The sequence below is a fragment of the Chironomus tepperi genome, unplaced genomic scaffold (assembly GCF_022539635.2).
Source record: "Chironomus tepperi strain 1889 unplaced genomic scaffold, CSIRO-AGI_Ctep_v1 contig_257, whole genome shotgun sequence".
NCBI lineage: Eukaryota > Metazoa > Arthropoda > Insecta > Diptera > Chironomidae > Chironomus > Chironomus tepperi.
Window position 1 is genome coordinate 436,824 of NW_027226379.1, and position 23,103 is coordinate 459,926.

A 23,103-nucleotide genomic window follows, 5' to 3' on the forward strand; every position below is an offset into this window, starting at 1 on the left:
AAATAGGCAACTGTGACAGGGAAAAACCGTACAAATTCTACAAATCAAGAATTTGTACGGTTTTTGTCTGGTTTTTTTCTTACAGAACCAAACAAAATTTTGAAGAATTTGTACGGTTTTGCCTGGTTTTTTTTACAAATCCATATAAATTATTAAGAATTTGAAAAGTTTTTGCATGGTTTTTCTTACAAAAGCATACAAATTATCAAGAATTTATACGGTTTTTGCCTGTCACATGTGCCTGTTTTGCAACTCTGTGTGGGTGGTTTGGAGGTTATGTAATGACTAAGATGAGTTGATTTGTCATTTGACGGATTAGAATGTGTCTATGAAATATTATGGTGATTTCATGTCTATATTGTGTCCTCAAATTCTCGAAGGACATGTGAGTAGTCAAGAAGGGGGTTTTTGAGTCAAAACGAAACATCGAATTACGTTCCGCTTATGAGAATGACGTTACATCATGTCATAAATGGCTCATTCACAGTGTGTACCCTGGTGGCTTACATGGGAGTATTCAGAAGACGGTCATGATGCCTCGATGCCTCATACCTGCCACTCCCTCCTCTCATCACTTCCCTCTAAATTCCTCAACATCCATACAATACCCCATCACATAATTTTTCTCCCCCTCCGGTGACATTTTTGATTACAATAGCTATATTTGTATAGCAGATTAATGAGCATATGACATACTTCTTGTTCATAATACCTATTACTGAGAATATGCTTAATTAAGAGATGAATTATTTAAATTTCAATAAAAATTAATGATATATTTAAATGAAAAAACGAGATGTTTAAAGCTTCTTCTAAGAATAAAAGATTGTACATGATGATAACAATTTTTTATGACGAATCAGCGACTCGACGTTGGAAGTAGAAATTTCGAGAATAAGCTTTTTTGAGAATTTTCTTATATTAAGGCATGAAATTGAGGATTTTCTCCTCTTTTTTTCAACCTTGATCATATTTTTGGAAGCATATATGCTAATCCATGCTATGATACGGAAGAGTCTTAAGAGCTTTTATGCAGCAACACTCTATAATTCTTAGATGAGTACGTGAGAATCATGGATCTGAAATCAATTAGATATCAATATTAAATATTTATGCTAATCCAGTGGAATTGAGATATTATTCGATAATTTTAGTCTACTCATAGGCTTATCATGTCAGTTAATATTGCTCGAGTAATTCATAACCTAAAAATATTGCTGTTTACTCAGATGTTTGTTAAAGTCTGTGCCCTTGGCTAGATCATTGAGACTCATGTTCTGAGTAATTCAAGATGTATGGATAATGTCTTATTCATACGGCAATGACCTGAATTATTCAGGCTGAATATTGAGAATGATTGAGATGAGTGAATGTAGCGTTACCAGAGGTGTATAAAGGACAGCAGGTAAATATTCGGTACAGGAGTTTATGGATGGCTTCAAGGATGCACTGTTGGATCTGAGCAATGTAATTGGAGCTGTCAGAGGTGACCTGACAAGGATGTTGAGAGGGTTGATGCAATAATCTAGGGGAAGGCTTGAAGAAGGGTTTTGGGCTTTTTACACGAAAATCCAGACCAAATTAAAGAATTTTTCAAAAATGAGAGGAGGTTTGATCCTCAAAATTCCAACCCTCTCTTCCTTAATGCGGCCCTAAGAGCCGTTATCTCGTGATCTATGTCATCTTATAGACAGTATAAAACACGTACCGATATAACAGTTCAACCAATATCTTCTTGATTACTCTCAAAATTCCACTTGTTAATGATTCATTCCAGAGTAGTCAGATAGGTGCCTTTCTAAAGGTACAAAGCGGTATTATGGTAGCTTTTGCCTTTGTCTAGGCTTACTTACTTACTTAGATGACCGTACAGATCCATGTCCTTCCTCAGATATCGCCTAAAGCTGATTCAATCGCCGGCTTCCGCTTGGCAATTGGCAATACCAAATGCAATACTGTCTCTATCGACAGCATTCTTCCAGGAGTTTTTAAGTCTGCTACGAGCTCTTTTTCTAGACATTATCTATGAAAAGGCAAACAAATTAGCCTTCTTATAGCCACCTACCCAAAAGCGATACCTTGATAGCAAATCGACAGCTTACAACTCTGATTCACTCCATAAACATCACCAACTTCTCAATACCTAAGCTCCTGTTCTAAAAATAAGTCCCAAATGCTTTCAAATCATACATCAAAAAAACATCGAATATCCATTTGATGTAAATGGATATCACATCACATCCATTTACATCTGTTTCTTATTCAATTTTACCACAATATTTCATAGATCCTTGAATGAATTGAGAGTAAAGCAGCCCTCAATTGATCAAAATGATTCCACAATCATTCAAAATTTATAGCATAGTCATTTTTTAGCCTACGAACCTTCTTATTAATCAACATATTTCTGTCATTTATCAATATAGACCGTTTTTGGTGATAAGCTCGTGACGAAATTCACGTTCGATATTGATTTTACGGAAGAGCCATATCTCCCAACACCTGAACAATTGCGACATAGAATAATTGTTAAGAATAAGAAGATATTAGTTGATGTTCCGGTCAGCATAAGTTCGCCAAGGTAAGATATGTCATTTCTCACAATTAAATCAAATTTATATCCATTAATATTTTGTAGAAGTCCATACATGCGTCATCAGAGTAATCTAAGTGGACGTGCAAGCTCAATCATATCAAATAGTTCAGCTGGATCATTAAACGAGGACTTTGAAGACAGCGATTATGAGGATGATGATGATATTGATAATTTTGATGATAAAACATACAATATATGGGGTTCATCAATCGATGATAAATATACACGACATAGTATAACATCATTTACAACAAATGTGAGAAAATTGGAGATGGAAGAGCGATCAAAGAAGCGAAGTAATCAGATAGCACGTGAATTATCTGATTTAGTGACATATGTTCAGGCGATAAAATTTCGTGGCTTAAATCCATGGATACATTATAATTTAAATCAAAGAAATGGCACCAGTACACCACTATCAACATCATCAACAACGATTGCGCTGACAACAAATTTAACAACAACAACAAATACATCATCAGTAAGTGTGACAGGTTCAAATATTAAAATAACAACAACAACAGCTGACACGAGTGCTGAAACAGAATCAAATACATCAGGTGAACAAGAGACATTATCATCAGCATCAACATCATATCAAATTGGTAGTACGAATAATGTTACAGTCCATAAAAAATATCCACATGCAAATGTCAACCATCCGTGCTATCAATGCGCATCGATAAATGAGGCAAATGCAAAGAAGATATGTCGTAAACATCCGTTAGCCGTTATAGCACATACTGAGACACAATTGATAAGAACTTATCCGGCTGGTTTACGTATTGATTCATCAAATTTTAATCCAGTCTTTTTTTGGAGTTTTGGTATGCAAATGGTCGCATTAAATTATCAAACGGAAGATTTACCAATGCATATAAATCGTGCAATGTTTGAGCAATCAAATAATTATGGTTATGTATGTAAACCAGCTATAATGTGGAATCGATCACATTTAATGTATCGTCGATTTAATCCACTTGAAAAAGAATTTGATGGATTACATACGACACAAATTGTTATAAATGTTGTCAGTGGACAATATTTGAACCAAAATAATTTGTTATCTAGTCCCTATATTGAAATAGAAATTATTGGTATACCAGGTGATTGTTGTAAACGTAAAACAAAAGCAATAATGCGTAATGCATTCAATCCTATATGGAATGAGACATTTTATTTTCGTGTTAATTTCATCGATTTAGCATTTATACGTTTTGCTGTTTATGATTCTGATGGTGGATTCATGTTAGCACAACGAGTTATGTCTATTAAATCGTTACGTTCGGGTTATCGTCATGTTTGTTTACGTTCATCGACAAATTTATTATTAAATATGGCATCACTTTTTATTTATTCGAGAATTGAGGAAGAGACAATTGATAGTTGTTATGATGAGACGGTACTTGATCGTGTAAAGACAAATTTATCAGCAATGGAATCGAAACTATTAAATAATCAATTGAATAATGATAATGATAAAGGTAAAAGGAAAACATTCTTTTTAACTGTTTATGGTGTGACGCCTGATGAGCCATATACAATATTAAAAGTTATACAAGAAAGTACGACAAAGGATGTCCTGCAACAAGCTTTAATAAAAGGTGGAATACCATTAGAAAATCTAAATGATTTTGTGCTTCTTGAAGAAGTCTTTCCATCATGGGAGAAGAAAGATCGTTTACAGCCACCAAAGCAACGGATGCTTGATGCATCCGAGAAGCCATTACAGGCACAAGGTAAATGGAAAGGTGAAGGACGTTTTATATTAAAAAAAATTGGTGATGATCCAAGTAGTCGTGCATGGTTAAGTACAGTACGTAGAGTTGGCGCAGCCTTAGATCGACAATCAGAATACATGTCAACAGCATATGCCAAAGATAATCTCCATACAACGTTAAATACAGGAACATCACAGTCATCCACAAATGACTTAGCATTGATTGAAAATGTTGAACATTTTGTCGTATGTGTATATAATGTATCACCGGATATACCTTATGCAATGTTAAGAGTACCATTAAAGGCAACAGCACAAGACGTATTAGCGCAAGCTTTATTAAAAGCTCGACGTTTTGATAATCCAAATAATTTTGTCTTATTGGAAGAGATTCAACCAAATAATACAAATACGCCTGTACATCAACGACTCATGCAGCAGGACGAAAATGTTTACAAGACACAAGCAAGTTGGAAGACACTCGGACGTTTTATTATTCAAGAGAGACAATCGACACCATCAATATTAAGAAAAGTTAAATCAGTCGATAAAGGTAAAGGTATCAGCATATCAACTCGTCCATCAAAATTTCCAATACAATCGATGCTCAGTGATCCAACAACATCACGTATCAAGGCAAAATCAGCCGACTCACATACAGAACGTAAAACAAAGCACAAATATAGCCCCGATCAATTTATGGATTATACATATTCATCAACACATCATCATCATCATCGATCGCATTATTCAGAGGGTGAAACATTATCAGAAGAGGAATCAAAAGATGACTTTTTATCAACAATTACGAGATTAAAGCGTATGTCTATGAAGAAAATAAAATCATGGAAAAATTGAATTCCTTTCTTTTTTTTGATTTATTATCTCATGAGATAAAGGATACAAATCTCATACAATGAATATAACATTTCATTATATATATACACACAACATCCATACACATCTCTTTTTGTATGAAGATAATCTATAAAGAAAAAATGTGAAAAATCACAAAAAAACACATCATTTTCCTCTCTAGACTACTATCTACCTATCCAGGGGTATAGCTAGGAGTGGGGGCAGAGTTGCGGAACAGATGTCTGTGACAGGCAAAAACTGTACAAAATCTTGATAATTTATATGGTTTTTTCTTACAAAAACAGGCAAAAACCGTACAAATTATTGATAATTTATATGGTTTTTTATGCAAATGAATGTGACAGGAAAAAACCGTACAAATTCTTACGTAAGTTGTATGGTCACAGAAAAACTGTTCGTTTTAACCTTTTAAAACCATACAAATTACAAAATTTGTACGGTTTTTGCCTGTATGGCGTTTTGCAACTCTGGTGGAGGGCATTTGGACCTCACAGGAAGACCCAGGGTTGCAAAAGGTGCTTTTGTAGGAAAAACCAATAAAGTATCAAGAATTTGTACGGTTTTTGCCTATCACAAGGCATTCTTTTTGCAACTCTGGAAAAACCGTTTATTTTGTAACGGTTTTTTATTTTTTAAAAAATTCAAAAAATAACGGTCGGACCTCCTTAGTACAATTTTTCTGGCTACACCCCTGTGCCTACCCAAATCTCTCTATCCAGAACGGGTCCCCCTCTCTTGTTTACCCACATCTACACACACACACAAAGATAAAGAGAACTTTTTTTAATTAAATGAAAATTTTTCGCATTTTACATTGTTGTTGTTGTACTGATTAATTAGAAAGTGAAAAAGATGGAAGTGGATATAAAATCATGATTAAATGAAGATATAAAAAAAAATTAAGTAATAGGTTTATTCTCTAAACATATTTTTTTAATGAATAGTAAAAAAATGAACATTAAAGTTTAAGATGAAAAAATAAAGTGAAAAGTTCTTTTAATTTTAATAAGAATAATAAAGAAAAAAAATAATAAGAAAATGATACAAGAAAAAAAAAACAAAAATGATTATTAACAGTTTTGTGATTATGAGAAACATTAAAATGATAAATGAATAAAAAAAAAGTTAAAAAAAATTCCTTTTTCGAACTTTAAAGAAAAATTCTAAAAATAAAAAAAGAATTGGGGGTTTTTAATTTGCTAAATTTCAGGTTATGCTTTTAAGAAATTCAAGGTTTTTCAGGAAAATTTTCACGAAAAATTTATTCGAAAATTCTGACAGTTTTGTAACGGTTTTGAAATATTTGCATTCAAACTGAAGCGAATTCATTGCAATTCCGCTGGATGGAGCGATTTCGTAGTTTTTGCCCTTTAAATGCAAGTCAAATCCATAGTCGAGCCGTCTCGAATTCGCAGTGTTTGACATTAGAATATGAGAAGGCCCACGCTGGTCAAATCAATAAGAAAACTTAAATACGATTAGAGTCAGTATTTAAGAAAGCATGAAACGGAGACTACAAGACACATTTTGAAGCATAAAGCACTTAAATCAACACTACACCAAGCAGCTTAACATCGGCTAACTAACTATTCGTAAGTGCTTTACGCTTCAAAACAGCCCTAGGGAATTAAAATGCTGCAACAAACGCAACTTTCCTAAAAATTCGGCTTAAAGCCGGCGTGTCTCAAATTTGGTGCCGGATTTGGTTTAAATTCAACACCATGTCAGAACCACGTCGATCCCTATGTCAGATTTTTGTTCAATTAACCGATTAGTACTATTAAGGTTTCTCTGTATAGAGCAGATGCTCATTCAAATTATTAATAAACGTCCTACGATTACAGTGGACCAGAAGAGACTAATCATAATCATTACAAGACATTTCGGTAAGTATTCTTTAAATGTCATCTAGAACTCGAGGTCGAGTCGACTTGTGCCGCCTTTTCCATAAAAAATCCGAGTCAGCATCAAGCTCTGATATCATCTAATAAATTATCTTTTACAGAAAATAGTTCAAATCATCCAACTCAGTTGTGTAATCTTTATAAACTTCAAAAATATTCGATAATGCCAATTTTACAGTTCTCTATTGATGTTTTTATGTCTATATCTTAATGCCCGTAGTTAAAATCAGATCAGACTAGTCTAAGTGCAAAGCAATGAACAACAAATACCCATAAAATCTAAAAATAATCGAAATTTTGTACAATTTTGTAAAACAGACAATAAAAGGTTTAAGAAGAAGCCTTTCTAGAGTTTATAAATTTTTAAGATTATTTTCTTCGGTATTTCGAGTATGTCAGAGCACTAACAATGCTATAGCATTCTGATGGTTTTGAGTTGTTTATTATCATGCATTGAAATGTACAAGTTTTATATTCGAAAAAAACACCTGTAAATGCCGATGAAATTGAACATTTTTGTGTTCCTCAATACTACTGTAGAGGCATTCATTCAAGATGATATAAAAGTGCGTAGCAGTCAGATGTTCATTTTTATTACCATCAAGAAGCAAAAAAAAGACATCAAAAATATTCGTTGAACTTGAACACATCATATATTGACGGTAAAATGTCAAAAGGGATTTCACATTTTTAACATAAATGAGTCTCAATAGACATGAAAAATCATGACATTTGAACGCATTTCCTACTTCTTTTTTGTCACACACGTGATGAAAATTCTGTTCCTTTAAAATGATTCAATTTCAATGATTTTCATTATTTTCATGTCTAAAGAGATTCTTAAGAAATTAAATGTCAAGGAAATTTATTTACATTTGAAGTAGATTTTGATTGAAATTGAAATTCTCTTATTCGCATGAATCTTCATTTTCGTTAACTTTAAGATTTATTGGGAAGATGCAAGATAATCAAAGGATATTTTTTCAATTTTAAGATATATTAACATCAGTTGTGGGCAATCTTTTACTTTTCATGGCGCACTTTGATGATATCCCTCGACCAGAACAGTGGTGGGCAACCTGTATGCCGCGACACACATAGATGAAGCCTCCAGTTATAAATACTTTGGTTCAAATGCCATGAAAATAACCATGTACCGTTTGCGGTTTCGATTTTACTAAAGGTTTTCTGTCAATTGAGATTACGCGAAAAACAATATGAGAATTATTAGTAAGGTCTTTGAACTAGACTAAATGACCAATTCTTAGCAAAAAAAATTTAATGAAAATAAGACGTAGATCAACATGAACAAATACAAATTTAAAGAATTGCATGTAAAACCAATTGCAATCAAGCAAGTTTATGCAAGTCATATTGGTTCAATCACTTGTAATTTGTTGGATAACGTCTCAATCAAGTCACAATCAGGTGTGAAGTTTTAGGTAAGTAATGGAAAATGCAAGGTGGCATGACGAATGATTTGCAAAGAAATTGATTCTGAATTTTAGATTTGATTTGATTTTGTCTATTTAAGTTTTTGTACTAGATGCAAAATTTTCAAGCTGTGATTCCTGTCATCATTTTTGAAGTATTGATGAATCGCCGAATAGCACTGTTCGGTTGACCGATCAAAAATTCTATCCACAACCCCCTATCAGACATTCTAGAGTCTTGCAGGCATGGAGCCGAATTTTGAATTGATTGATGACCGACTTGTGCTATTTGGGCTCTGTTCTTTTACGTAGCCTAGTTAATTATCTACAATTTTTGCAATAAATCTTTCACTTTTACTCTAAAGGCTCGTGGTTTTAGAATATGAATTCGGAAAAATCCGGTTCACGCCAGTCAGGTTGAACAGGAATCACCTTTTACACGCCAAGGACAAGAATTCTCATTCAAAACTTAAACTAAAGATCTAAAATTGAGAATAATTCACTTCATCCAAAATGATTGAAAAAATTCAACCAAACATTGATCTGGTTATCCTAACAGAACCTTAAAGAAACACAATATTTCTTGCATCGTCCGCATAATTTAACGAAAACTTCCAGATACTTATCGAAAATGCTTGCTATAGCAATTCAAGTTTTATTTCTTTCTGTCTTCTTCGCATTATCATTGATGACTACATCGACATATCCACAAACACAGCAGCAATTTAATGCAGAAAAACAATTGAATTTATGTACAGTAAATTATGCAACATTTTGAGAATGTGTTGATAAATGTGTAACAGATAGTAAGTGCATAATGGAAGTAAGGTGAACTTTTTTGGAGCATTCCAAATAAGCAGACACTTTAAATACTTCAGCAGGCAGTTGCTGTTTATTGACTTAACAGTGTGAATGTGGCTTCTTGATAATATTTTGCCTCATTAACTTAATGAGTAATTGACAATTTGAATATATTCGAAATTGAGAGATTTTACTGTTTTATTTCCACAGATGATCAGACTAACTGCTATCATCAAGTTGTGAAATAAAGAGTAATTGAATGAAGTGAATATTGATGAAGTCTTGCTGTGCATTTAAGAAGAAATAGAAGTTTAAAATAATATAAATATTTCTAAACAGATAATTTAAAGGAAATATATTTAAACATAAGAATAAATTGGATGTTTAGTTCCAGGATCGATTTTTAGAAAAACTTACAATAAACAAATCATGACTATTTTCAAAAGAAAATATTCAGCAAAAGGTAAAGAAATACGAAATTTATGGCCAAGCCATATTTAGTTGGCTATAGGATCTAAACATGCGAAAAATGAGATTTAGGGTGAAGAATCTCTTTAGTCTCTAATTTTCATTCAGTGAAAGCAGATCACTTTTTTAAAATATCGTGTAATTTTCAAGTAGTTTCGTATAGTAAAATGCCGATAGTTAGACGAAGTCTGGAACCTCTTCATGAGGAAGGTATTGAGTTGTTTATTGTAACATTCCCGAGCGGCACAAGGCAGCAATCCGTTTTTTGCCATAATGGGTCGAATTGAGTCATGGAAGTGGCGTTCAATTTTGCGTCTTACAGTTAATATGGCAACCTAGCGTTGTCTTAAGGAACACATTCCCTAAAAGCCAAAGAGCGTTCAGGGTGCATATCCGACCGTTTTTCTTGAAATTTTTTTAAAAATCAAACAAAAACTTTAAAAATAAAAAAAACGTTCCAAATTTAACGGGTTTCCAACTCTCAAAGGGGAGAGTGCCTACAAATCTCCCCCAGGCTACGCCTCTGTGTCTTCGGTACCTAAAATCAGTTTCTTTGCCTGTTAGAGGTTGTGCTGTTCGGAATAATAGGTATTGCATGGTTAATAATTATTTATGGATAATCAATCCCAGTCTGCTAATCAGGATCAGCTTCAGAAGAATCAGGATTGTTGACTATTAAATAACAAAGCTTTTCTGATTCTATCGATTCCATTAACTATCAATTTTAATAATAAGTGTATATAATTGTGAAATATATTCGGATGCGTGTAAGCTATTTTAATGTGGCTTCATTCAATCATGTTTGTCACAGACTTTCAGTCCTTATTATAGAGATAGATAGGGATATAAACATATCAGAATATGGAAGTTGAAGATTGAGGGTCAAAGCCCCTCTCGGCAGACATAACTCCTCTCCTGCAATTAGCTTAATGTTTGACATGTTAGAAGCATAGATCTTGCATTAATTCCTTACATTCCACCAATAATTGCATGCTCATCTAGCCATTGATTGAAATTTCTATAAAAGCATCAGTCCGACGATATTCAATGTTTCAGTAGCTTTTGAGCAGTGAGCATTTTTATTCAAAATTCAGCTTCAATAATGGTAATAAAAATTCAACATCAACTACCGTTAGCTGATCCAGGTATTCTAATCGTTCCGAATGGCACAAGTCTGTTATTTGATCCAAAATCTGGCACACCAGGCCGGCAAGTGGTTCTTATTTTGAGCTTGATTTGGCTTAAATCATAGGCCGTGACTATACCAGAGCATATATGTATTAAATAGTCTTAACTAATGATTAAGCTAATAAAAAAAATGCCCAAAAACATGAATTATGTTTGCTGACTAACATCCTAAATGATATGAAATTTTAATTCTGACTTTTATAAAATTAGACTTGATTAAATATTTCAAGCGTTAAGTCTACTTACTTGTCTAAAATTTTGAATTAATTAACAATGAAATTTCAAATTTCATTTTGTAAAGCTGTTCCAGTCCCATGGGAGCTGATCGATAATTACTCCAAAGAATCAACAATACATGGAATCAAATATTTGGGAGGGAAGAAGCAGCACTGGATTGAAAGGTAAGAAAATTAATAATTTCTACAATTTAGATGTTCTGTTGTTTTTACAGCTACAAAGCTAGCTTAATTAGGAGTTCCAGTTATGTAACTTACTTACTTACTGGATACATGCTCCGAGCTTTATTGCTAGCCGAATCTCAAAGTTTGCACAAATTCTCAGTTTTGACATCTAACTGGCACTCCTTCATTACCGCCCGACGCCATGTTGCTCTTGGAGCACCAGGAAGACTTTTCCTTGTGGTTTCCAACCAAGGGCGGTATAGCAAGTTTGTGTCCCTCCCCCAGCTTCAACAATTTTCCGTTTTCGAGGTGTTCGACATAGGTCGTGTGACAAAGCGACAAAGGTCACACATGTGACACAGGTCACAGCCATATTTACGCAATTGTACTTCTCGATCGATGTCCTCCTGGCCAGCTCTTTTCAATAAAACTTGATTCGATGGACATTCCTCTAGATTCTGATAATCCGTCTGTAGCAGCCATTTACATAAACTCGAAGCTTTTGCTGTATCTCTGTAGATGCGAACCAGGTTTTGCAACCAAAAAGCAGTACTGACTTGACACAAGCATTGAAGATTTTCATCTAATATTACATTTCAGTTATCTAATATCCATCCATCTTATCATTCATAGGGTCTTCTGGATCTCAGTATTCGTAATATCTGTAACATTCTGCATTAAAAATATGAAGGAAATTTATGAAAAACGTGAAGAAAAGCCAGTAATGGTGTCACAATCAAAGCTCCTATCACCAACCTTTAACATCCCATTTCCGGCTGTAACAATTTGTCCAGAAATGAAAGCAAACTGTAATAAATTAAATATGACGGATGTAATCAATCGTAAAGATCAAATATTCACAACGGAAGAGTCTAAAAGAATCACAGCAATGTCTCATGTCTGTGATAATCTCGCATATGAGGAAAAAGCTGAAAATCGTACAGACAATATCAATGTAATCAAATTATTGGATGAGATGAGTTTTACACAAGCTGATATATTTGAAAAGTGTCGATATGCATCATGGAAATTTGAAGATTGTGACAAAATGTTTGATAAAATCTTGACAGATGTTGGCATTTGTTATACATTCAATATGCTAAGCTTTAAAGATTACATCGACAGTGAAGTTATGCATACTGATTTACATCTACCAAAGCATAATAATAAATCAAAATGGTTACTTGATAAAGACTATGACTCCTCAGAGATTAACATTTATCCACGTAGAGTTATGGGAGCGGGACTTCAATCAGGCTTATCAATTCAGTTTAAATTTAAATCCACAATGCTGTGCTCGTCATGTGTATCCGGCATCAATGGCTTCCGGGTATCATTACACATGCCCGTTGAGTCGCCACAAATCTCAAAACAATTTTACAATGTACCATTTCAGCGTGAAACAAACTTGATTGTTAAACCAGACATGATATACTCATCGAAAGACACAAAGAATTACTTACCTGATAAACGTGGATGTTACTTTATCAAGGAACGTAAATTGAAATTTTATAAAATTTATTCAAAAGCTAACTGCGATTTAGAATGTAAAGCTGATTATGTCATGAAGAAATGTGGCTGTGTTAAGTTCTCGATGCCGCACTCAAATGACACAGATGTTTGTGACAATTCAATGCTTGAGTGTGTCCATGAGGCGGAACTAAACTATACGACAGAAGAGTCACAAAAAAAGCTAATGGAACTAAAACTAAAGAGAGATATAAAGCATGGTAAAGCAACGAAAAATGATCCGAGAAAGAAGGCTATAGAGGATATGGTCTCGTGTAATTGCTTGCCGTCATGCACATCAATCAGTTACAATGTTGAAATCTCACAGACTGACTATGATGCTGTTAAGGATGAGTGAGTGATTTTGAAATTTTCTGATTTTTTTAGCGCATTTTTGAAAAATGGGGGCTTAATAATACACTTTGTTCGGCTGGCTGGATGAGGCTCGAGATCTGGCCAACCAGACATCCGGTACCAATTGAATTGGAACCCTAAATCCATATCTTTGGATGTTAATTAATGATTTTTCATTTTATAAACCGAAACAATTTTTTTTAAAGCGTTGCTTTAAGAAATTTAAATTTTTAGAAACCGTTAGAAAATTAAAATTCTCAAAAACCGTTAAATGATAAATTCCATTATTGGATCCAAATTACTGATCGCTGAGACAAAAATGCGCTGAAGTCTATCGAGTACATTTGTAACTTTTTTGTTCCTTTATTTTTTCTGTAATTTCCATCCATTAGATTCTCCTACGCAAATCTCAACATTTACTTTAAAGATGCATACTTCAGTCGACTTAAGAGATATGAAATTTATGGCTGGACTGACTTCTTATCAAATTCTGGCGGTATATTAGGTCTTTTTATGGGATGCTCGGTTCTTTCGTTCATTGAAATTTTATACCATATTGTGGTGTACTTTATAAGGAAGATAAAGAAGCGAATGAAGAAGAAACAGACGGAATCGGAGAGAGTGTCTGAAGGAACTCTTACAATAGAGAGATTTTAGAAATGTATGGTGATGCTGATGAATTATTCTTATATTTTAAAGTGTACTGTAAATTGACTAGACTTGTAACTTTGTGATATAAATCAGGAGAAAGGTAGAGTTAGACTATGTTCTATCAGAATGATATATACGGATAAAATCTACATTAGGGAGCACTTAGCATGTGCATTGAGAATCAACAGAGTATTCCAGACACACTACCTGGAGCCGATTTCTCTGGTGCTGGTACGGTAAAGTATGGTATACGCACATTATTGGCACGTTACAGCGTCACACAATTGGTACGGTACAGCGTCACGCAATTGGCACGGTACAGCGTCACGACGTTGGTACGGTACAACATAAAACCATTGGTACGGTACAGCGACACACCGGGTATGACGAAGTGATATACCTGTACCATACAAGTGATGTATCTAAACCGTGTCGTACCGTAGTACCACATTTGTCACACGTGTTGTGCCACTGCATCGAACTAGTGGTGCATCTATATGATGATATACTGTACCATAACTGGAGAAATCAGCTTCAGTGTTGTTTCTAGGATCGACAAATCATTACTTTATAGCAATATTGTCCAAACTGTGTGCTGTGACACACTAGAAATGCCATGAACCACATGCCGTGTGTGGTATGGATCGTGTCTTACAACAAACGTGTGACATGACACACAACTTGGACAACACTACTTAATACCAATATCCTGCTCAAAAATTGACAATATCCCAAAATAAATCCATATCCATTAAAAATATTTAACTACTCAACATTTTATTTACTCAAATTTAATCCGACCTTCAAGTTTATCAATTTCAGCCTCGAGATTTGCACTTCCACATTTAATCTTATGCACAATGTTTGTATGCCTAACCAGATGACTTCGCTGTTTAAAGTCTTTGTGACATATAGGACAGATGTGGCTATAACTATGAGATTTTTCGTGTGCACGCTTGGCTGCTCTGGTTTGGAATAAAAGCTCACAATATAGGCACTTGAAGTTTTTGGTTTCATTGTGCGCATCCATATGTGAGCTACGATGTGAATTTGTACGGAATGCCTTATTACAGCCTTCAAATGTGCAAATGTACGGCCGTTCCTTTGAATGAATCCTTATGTGGACTGTTAATGATGACTTGTTGTAGAACTTCTTCTCACAAAATGCACAGCAGTATTTCATGGTTCCGTTGACAGCTTCAAGATGTTCCTTAAGTTGTCGCTCAAGTCCAAATTTCTTATTGCAGTGATGACAATCAAACTTCTTGCTGTCACAATATTTCTCATGTTCCTTCATTTCATTTTTCGTACCAAATTCCTCAAAGCAATGTGAACAGCTGAATGTTATTTCTTCATTTCCAAACTGTTCTGGATGTTTCATTTTCAAGTGATCTATGAGATATGACACAGACTTTCCGTACGATTGTCGGTCAAATGGACAGTAAAGGTTGGCATGGAAAAGTGTTAAATGGAAATTTAATTCATTTCTGAGTCCAAATTTCATGCCACAATGTCCACATGTCCAGCTGTCCTCATCCATAAAATCGTCTTTTTGCTTAAACAATTCACATCCTTCAAGTTGCGGTTTGCCTTCAAATCTGTACACATAATTTTGATTCACAGCATGACATTCTATATGCTTATCATAATCCTTGTCATTACCAAACGATACACTACAGTGAAGACAATCATAATAGTTGAATATTGATATTTTGGACAGTATGTGAAAGCTTTTATGTCTTTGGAATAACTTTTGTGATGCGAAAATGACTGAACATTCATCACATCTACAAAGTGTACAGAACTGATATTTTCCGTATTTCATGACATGATCATTTGCAGCTTTCTCATTTGTAAATATGCTGGAACAGTTTGAACACATGTAGGAATTAGTTTCGTCATCTTCCTGGACAACAACGCTGGAATCGACTAGAGATACTTTATACTTTTTAGCTATTAATCCATTTTCTAAATTATCAATAATCTCTTTGTGCTTGCGTTTGCTTTTTATCTTAACTTTTGAGTCTGGTGACAAGTCATTCTCATATATTGTTGCTAATGCACTGGACTTGTCATAATCTTCTTCATTCTCTAATGTTTCTGGATCACTGATTTGAATTTCATATTCAGTATCTTGACTTTCTGTTGCTGTACTATGTGATATATTAAATTTTTCATGATACTTAATGTCATTCTCATACAAAATTTCTTCATGCTGTTCATGCTCATATTTCATGGATTGTGTTGTTAATGGCTGCTCTCCAGTTTCACACTTTATTGGACTATCATCATCTATATACTCTTCGTCATCGTATTGGATGTAGTTTGTTGTCTCTTCCTCTTCTTCTGGATTAGTCTGGATTATGACTTGCTTGGGAATGTTCTCTTTTTTGGTATGATCCAGTAAGTCATCTTCTAGGAGTCTAAAAATGGAGAATTATGGATTAGAACTTGAATTTTATTATGCGATGAAGTTCATTGAGGGATTTTGGATAGTTCAGAGTTTCAGGAAGTACATTTTGAAGATATGGAAAGTTAATAAAGCGGCATTTGCAAAAATGCCTGCAAATTAAAAAAGGCAACACTGGATCTTGCATATTGGTTATTTTGCAATATATAACAAAGCTTTGACAGCATTTCAATCCACAAACTTCGCTAATTATCACAAAACCATCCAAAATTGAACAAACTTGAATTTCTGGATCTTTTACATACCTTTCTTCACCACATTTCTCTATCACAAGTTTATCACTATAATTCAGTACATTTACTGAATCCTCATCGCTTAAATGACTGCAAAACTCCTCAACTATTGAAATTAAATTGTGCAACTTCTGATGTTGGTCGACAGTCTGTGATTTTGCTGCCAATGTCTTTTCGTTCTCTAGAAACGTCTTCTTCAGTGAATAATACTTAATAATTATATTTTTGCACTCATTACATATTAAATTCGGCAGGTTTTCACAAAATGAATAGTTTAAAAGCAGGAATTTGAGAATTTCTTTTAAATCAATTAATTTTTTATCAGCACAAACTAATATTTCGTGATTTTTCAGCGAGACAGCTGATTTATCTGAATCGGATAGACAGAATCTGCATAAATCACCGTTGAGAAGCAGATCGCGATACATTTTAATTAATAAAAGTAACGAAATTCCTTAAAAATTATTATTTGCTGATTTGTTTACGTTTTAGCGCATTTTTTGAAACTGATGGAAATTGAGCAATAAGTTTTGGTTTGTCTGACTGTCCATTTGTAAGAAAATCGAGGAATTTAGACTGAAATCAATATTTCAATGCTTTCTGATGAAGAAATTTACACAATTTATCTTAAAATCAAAGTAGGCTTAGTCTTAATATGCGCTATTAGCTTTGTTTTTGTGAAAATTTCGTACTTTACCGAATAACTCTCCAATTTTTACGAGATTTCTCTTCGTTAAAAGCTTCTTATTTGCTCTAGCATGAACAGTTTTACATTGCACAACATACAAAAGCGCATTTACGACTTAAAAGAACAATCTTTTGCTGTAACGTTCAAAATAATTTCAAATTTTATGCTCAATTTTAAGTCATTTTAAAATAAATTCGACTGTTATTTTAGTAAACAAACATTTTCATATTTTAAGATCCAGCAGACAAACAAGTAGACAAAGTGTGGACAGTAGCATATTTACAGTGATCTAGAGTTCCGTAGAAAATAAACAATTCGTTAAGTCAGTCATTAATCAGTAATTTCACACAGAAATTTTTTTTCCTCCTTTAAAATGAGTTATGTTAAGTATCTGTTCGTGTTAATTATATTTGCATTCATTATTTCATCGGGTATTCACATATTCTCTAAGGGATTTCTATTGACACGAGACTCAAGAATCGAGAAAAGACAGTGTGATAAGTTTTACGTTAAATTAGATGAAAATTACTGCATAAGCGATAACGATAATAAGGTATGTAAACTTATGACATAAATCTTCACGTTCTTGACACATTTTATCTATTTAAATCAACAGAAAGCATGTAGCAATCAAAATGTCGTTGAAATTGTGAGCAATATCAGTTCTAGTGCTGAAAATTTATGTTTTGAGAGAAAAAGTAAGGTCATCATTGTACTGATTGATGCTCTAAAGTTTGAGTTTGGTGTCTTCAATGAAACTCTTAATGAACCACTTCCGTATCAAAATAAACTGCCAATTATACATGAGCTGCTCAAAAAACATCCAGACAAAAGTAGATTTATGAAATTTATAGCCGATCCACCGACAACGACCTTACAAAGACTGAAAGGAATCACAACTGGAAGTTTGCCGACATTTATTGACATGGGATCAAATTTTGCAACTCCAGAAATCAATGAGGACAACATAATTGACCAAATGGTAGCTAATAATCTTACAGTTGTCTTTGCTGGTGATAATACATGGACAGAGCTATTTCCAAAGAGATTTAAAAGATCTTACGCTTATCCTAGCTTTAACATACATGATTTAGATAGTGTAGATAATGGTGAGTATGCTCTACTGGATCCAATCCTACGAAATTCCTAATATTATCAAAAAATCCTAACTGGATCTTTTTGTACTTCCAGCAATTATGAAAATTTTACCAACGGAACTAAAGAAACCGGACTGGGATGTAATAATTACTCATTTCCTTGGCGTTGATCATTGTGGACATAAACATGGAGCTCTACATCAAGAAATGAGCAGGAAGTTGACAGAAATGAATGATATGATTAAAATGCTCGCTGAAAGCATCGACGATGACACGACATTGCTAGTTTTTGGAGATCACGGCATGACACTTCCATCTGGAGATCATGGAGGAGCTTCTCCCGATGAAACAGACGCACTTTTATTTGCTTATTCTAAGAAGAAGTTTATTGACGGACAATATGGACAGGATGATAATTTTATGCAGCAAATAGACTTGACACCGACTTTATCGACGATCTTAGGAATTCCGATACCATTTTCAAATCTTGGAACTATTAATTTTAGGCTACTTCCTGATGTTAGTTACAAAGGCATCAAAAAGCATGACTTACTGTCTATGCATCTATGGCACAATGCTAAGCAAATAATGAATTATTTTAAGTCATATTCGGACGAGCACACAGAACTATTTGCTAATGAGGATATGGAAAGAATCAGCGAAAAATTCGAAATTTTTGAATTGAGGATCAAAAATATCTTTAATGAGGAAGCGATCAAGAGCCTTTCAAGTGACATGAGGATGACACTGGATTCAATGTTGGAACTTTGTAGAAATATTTGGATTAATTTTAATCCACAGCTGATGATTCAAGGCATGCTGGTTGCTTTTCTTGGAATTTTCGTCCTGTTCATCATCATCTTCAACATTCCACTTCCGGAATTCTCAAACATATTCACAAAGAAGCTCCTCGTCTATCAAGTATGGTCAAGTGTCATCGCTGGATCTGTTGGAATTGTCATGCACGAAAAGCTCGGATGGGACGATAAACTAATTGCTGCTTTATTCCTTGCAAGTGTCTGTCATGTCCTATTCTTTGGCTACATTATAATCAAAAATTGGACAACAATAGTCGATTCAATGATGTCAGCAGATAAATTCATCAATTTGATGTCCAGGATGAGTTTTGCATTTTCTATATCTGTATTCTTCTCGAATAGTTTCATTGTTCAGGAACAATACATCTTGTGCTTTTTACTCATCGTTCAGATAATCCATGCCTTACATGAGTATCGAAAAGCAGCAAGCTTTGTGGATATGAAGAAACTTAAATTAACTGGACTTTTTCAAGCGACGTCATCAAAAGTTGTTATTGTTGCTATTATTACCATTGGATTATTGAGGATATCACAAATCTTCTTTAAATGCCGTGAGGAGCAAGGAAATTGTTGGGACTTTATGACAACTACAGAAAATGTCACTAAAGTAAAGGATGGCAACATGAAAGTCTTTCCTGTCATTATTTTGGCCATTTTTGTGACTGTTGTCCGTGCATTCCTTAAAGCAAATGGAAATTTAACTGGATATTCACCACATGTTATTTTAATGAAATTTGGTCCAACTGTTTCTCTTGTTGCTGCTTGTGGCTATCTAGTTTTATCACAAAAGCAGATGACACGTCCAATTGCATCCTTTGTGCATTTAGATTCATTGGCATGGATTGTCTTTGGCATATTTATAATAGAATTGATTTTATTCATTATAAGTCCATTGCTGGTATATATCCTTCCACGTAGTAACGGTACCTTTAGCTTAACAGATGCCAGTAATGCTATACCGGAACTTTATCGTCATATGAAGCAGGCAATCAATGATCAAACCGCAAATAAGTCACAAACGCCAATTGTTTATGGACTTGCCACAGTCTATTCATCGGTATTTATAGCATTCGGGACTGTTTTGAGTATTGTACTTGCCCTTCTGTTGGGAATTGACGTCTGCAATGGATTTGTAATCATTTTATTTGTTGGTGCTGGAATTCTATTCATATTCTCAGTACTTCGGTATGAAACAGCATCAAGCATAGAAGATTGCCTTCAACCATGCTTTTCACTTATTATAACTTGGTATTTGCTATACTCATATGGATTTTATAGTACATCCCATCAACCAACGATTTCACAAATTGACTGGAATGCTGCATTTGTTGGACGTACAGCTAATTTTGATCACTCAAATATTTTATCAGCAATTTTAGTTCTACTCAGTACATTCAACTCAAATGTTATGCTACTAATTCTATATCCACTGCTTGTTATTGCACCATTCATGATTTATGCACTGTGGCCGAACATGCCAATGAAGAGTGATAAGAAGGCAAAGGAAGACTCAACATTAAACTATAGAAAAATTTCATTACACGATGATTCCGAAAATAAAGACATAAAAAGTGTGTCGCGCGGTGAAATTAATTTACATGAAAATGAAAATATTTTCTTGACATCAGTTTTCAAGGTTGGCTGTCAATTTATGCTACTTCAAGGCACAAAAATATTTGCATCAATGATTGCATGCACAATATTGTGTCGACATTTAATGGTATGGAAAATTTTTGCTCCTCGTTTTATTTATGAAGGTATTGCAACATATATCTCATTTGTAGCAATTATTGTAGGCTTTATGCTTGTTATGAGAATCAATCGTTCTGTAAAATCATTAATTGATAAATTGATTTTGTAATGCAATGTTTTTAGACATGAAGTTTGAAGTTTTTTATAGAAAATCTAGTCAAATTATAAAAATTGAAGTGAAATAAACAGTTGGTTGAATTAGTAATGAATTGATGGAGTTTTAAATGGTTTAATAATTTAATTTAAAAGGTTTATAATTTTTCAATTTTCTAGAAACATAACCTTCAAAATATCAAAATTTAGGAATTATAACGGAAAAATCAGATTTGGATTCAAATTGAAGCGAATTCATAGTTGTTTCCCTGTGAAAGGCAAATTCGTTGCGTTTGGCGCTTTGAGGTTATTATAAATAAATATCATCAACAACAGTGCCGCACTTAGTTTTGACAATTGGGAAAGTACAACCAGCGATATAGCCAGGTTTAGACGTCAAATGAAAGAATTCGTGGATCACAGCTGATCAATACGGCAAGTGAAGTAAGAAGCAAGTTTCTACAACAACTGAGTTCTTTAACAAATAAAATCCATTAATGACAACTTCAAGAATTAAAATCGAGTAAAACATCCAATGGAACATTAAAATTCAAGATTTCAGAGTTTATCGATCTGCTTAAAGAAGATAAAAGGTGATTTCATCTTCATAGTAAGGATTTTCGATGTCTCGACTTCAAGAAGCTCCCAAAATTGAGATGTAACGGACTATTCTTCAGTTGCACTACTTTTAATCTGCTATTCAACTTACATGAACCAACAATGTCTTCACAAACAGGATAGAACAATAACTTCAACTATTTCCGATTTCAACAAAAACTTTCTGTTATTAAATCAGACGTAAAAGCATATCCTGAGCAAGACAGAAAAAAACTTTATTCTAAAAATAGAAACACAGAATCTAGTCTTCCTTAATTAAGAAGACTAAGAGAACCACATCGAAATTCAATCTATATCTATCAAATCCTACTCCGAAGATATCCAATTAGTCCCGAATCGAATGGCCGAATTTCTATGGGATGTATCACTAGAAGTCATTTCACGTACTTCTCTCCCTATGTATTTCATTCATCTTGTCAAAAAAAGCTTATTGAATTACATCCTCAATACATATCCTGGAAGAATTTCTCTTTATCGGGTTATGTGACAAGAAATCTGTCATTCACATTATTCGCGCTAAAATTATTTTCAATTCTGTAACATCATTTAGTCCGTGACAATAATCCCATAGATTAATCGTGGATGTATTTTTAGTATCATGTATTTTCGTGGGCGTGAATTTCAAACGATTTATTTTGACAAAATATTGCTATTATTCTTGCATGAGATGTACGACATTGTGTAAATCATGTAGCATAAATCAGAATATATTCACATGATTTAACAGTTACATATCAGCTGTAGCAAGTACGTGGAAAATTGTGTCAAATACTGCAATAGAATATGAGTTAGAGTTTAAAGTTCTAGAGTTTCAAAGAACAGATTAAAGGACATCCATTGAGAAACCAATTTTTCAATTAGTGGCAGACATAAGTCATCGACGACTTCTTGACGTCATTAAAACTTCATTAAATGTTTCTGGATTGATTCACATGACGATAATGAAAGCTTATGCTTTGATGAGTTGCTTCTTTTCATATTCATCCCCACATTCACATACTGTTATTTGTTAACAAATTCAATATAAGCACCTGAATAGAACAACTAAAGTCATTTATTACCAGTGTGTTGATAGTAACTAAAGTGCAATAACGTAATTGGAAGTAAAGAGACATGAGAATTATAGCTCAATATATCGTTATCCTGACGTTATTACGTGTCGTTATGACTTTTGAGTGCATACGAGATGCAAGTTATCTAAATTACGAAGAAATATCTGTGATGAAAGGTATAAAGCTTCTAAAGCAGCACGAATTATCATATAACAATAGTGACACAAGATTGGAATTGAATGCAAAAACGTAAGCTAATGGGTTGGTGGAATTGATGGAATCATTATTATAATCACAAAATCATTTACAGCATCAAAAGTAAATCATTTCCAAATGAAGTTACGCTGCATTCGCTGATGTACGACTTTTTGAACAAAC

General features: G+C 33.8%; 4 protein-coding genes across 8 annotated transcripts in view; 3 read left to right on the forward strand and 1 right to left on the reverse strand.

Moving 5' to 3' along the window:
- The window catches only part of LOC139091623 (1-phosphatidylinositol 4,5-bisphosphate phosphodiesterase epsilon-1-like), an 88,871-nt gene extending 83,315 nt beyond the window's left edge, over positions 1–5,556 (forward strand). For all 5 annotated transcript variants that reach the window (XM_070641768.1, XM_070641766.1, XM_070641765.1 and 2 more), the window contains exons 16-17: positions 2,427–2,581; positions 2,639–5,556. In XM_070641768.1, the coding sequence (XP_070497869.1) occupies positions 2,427–2,581; positions 2,639–5,174 (2,691 nt within the window). In that variant the 3' untranslated portion in view covers positions 5,175–5,556. The remainder of the gene's footprint in view (positions 1–2,426; positions 2,582–2,638) is intronic.
- A 4,023-nt stretch (positions 5,557–9,579) lies between these two features.
- Positions 9,580–14,669, forward strand: LOC139091586 (pickpocket protein 28-like). Its single transcript, XM_070641729.1, has 4 exons — positions 9,580–9,796; positions 11,291–11,390; positions 12,024–13,253; positions 13,646–14,669. Exons 1-4 carry the CDS (start codon positions 9,763–9,765, stop codon positions 13,908–13,910), a joined length of 1,629 nt encoding a protein of 542 aa, XP_070497830.1. The 5' UTR covers positions 9,580–9,762; the 3' UTR covers positions 13,911–14,669.
- Positions 14,670–14,680: 11 nt separating this feature from the next.
- Positions 14,681–17,093, reverse strand: LOC139091590 (zinc finger protein 718-like). The gene is made up of 2 exons (XM_070641735.1): positions 16,620–17,093; positions 14,681–16,327 (listed from the first exon to the last, which is right to left on the reverse strand). Exons 1-2 carry the CDS (start codon positions 17,033–17,035, stop codon positions 14,686–14,688), a joined length of 2,058 nt encoding a protein of 685 aa, XP_070497836.1. The 5' UTR covers positions 17,036–17,093; the 3' UTR covers positions 14,681–14,685.
- Positions 17,094–17,627: 534 nt separating this feature from the next.
- PIG-O (phosphatidylinositol glycan anchor biosynthesis class O) lies at positions 17,628–21,171 on the forward strand. Its single transcript, XM_070641730.1, has 3 exons — positions 17,628–17,848; positions 17,912–18,404; positions 18,487–21,171. The coding sequence occupies exons 1-3, from the start codon at positions 17,669–17,671 to the stop codon at positions 21,069–21,071; spliced, it is 3,258 nt and encodes a 1,085-aa protein (XP_070497831.1). The 5' UTR covers positions 17,628–17,668; the 3' UTR covers positions 21,072–21,171.
- The last annotated feature ends 1,932 nt before the right edge of the window (positions 21,172–23,103 follow it).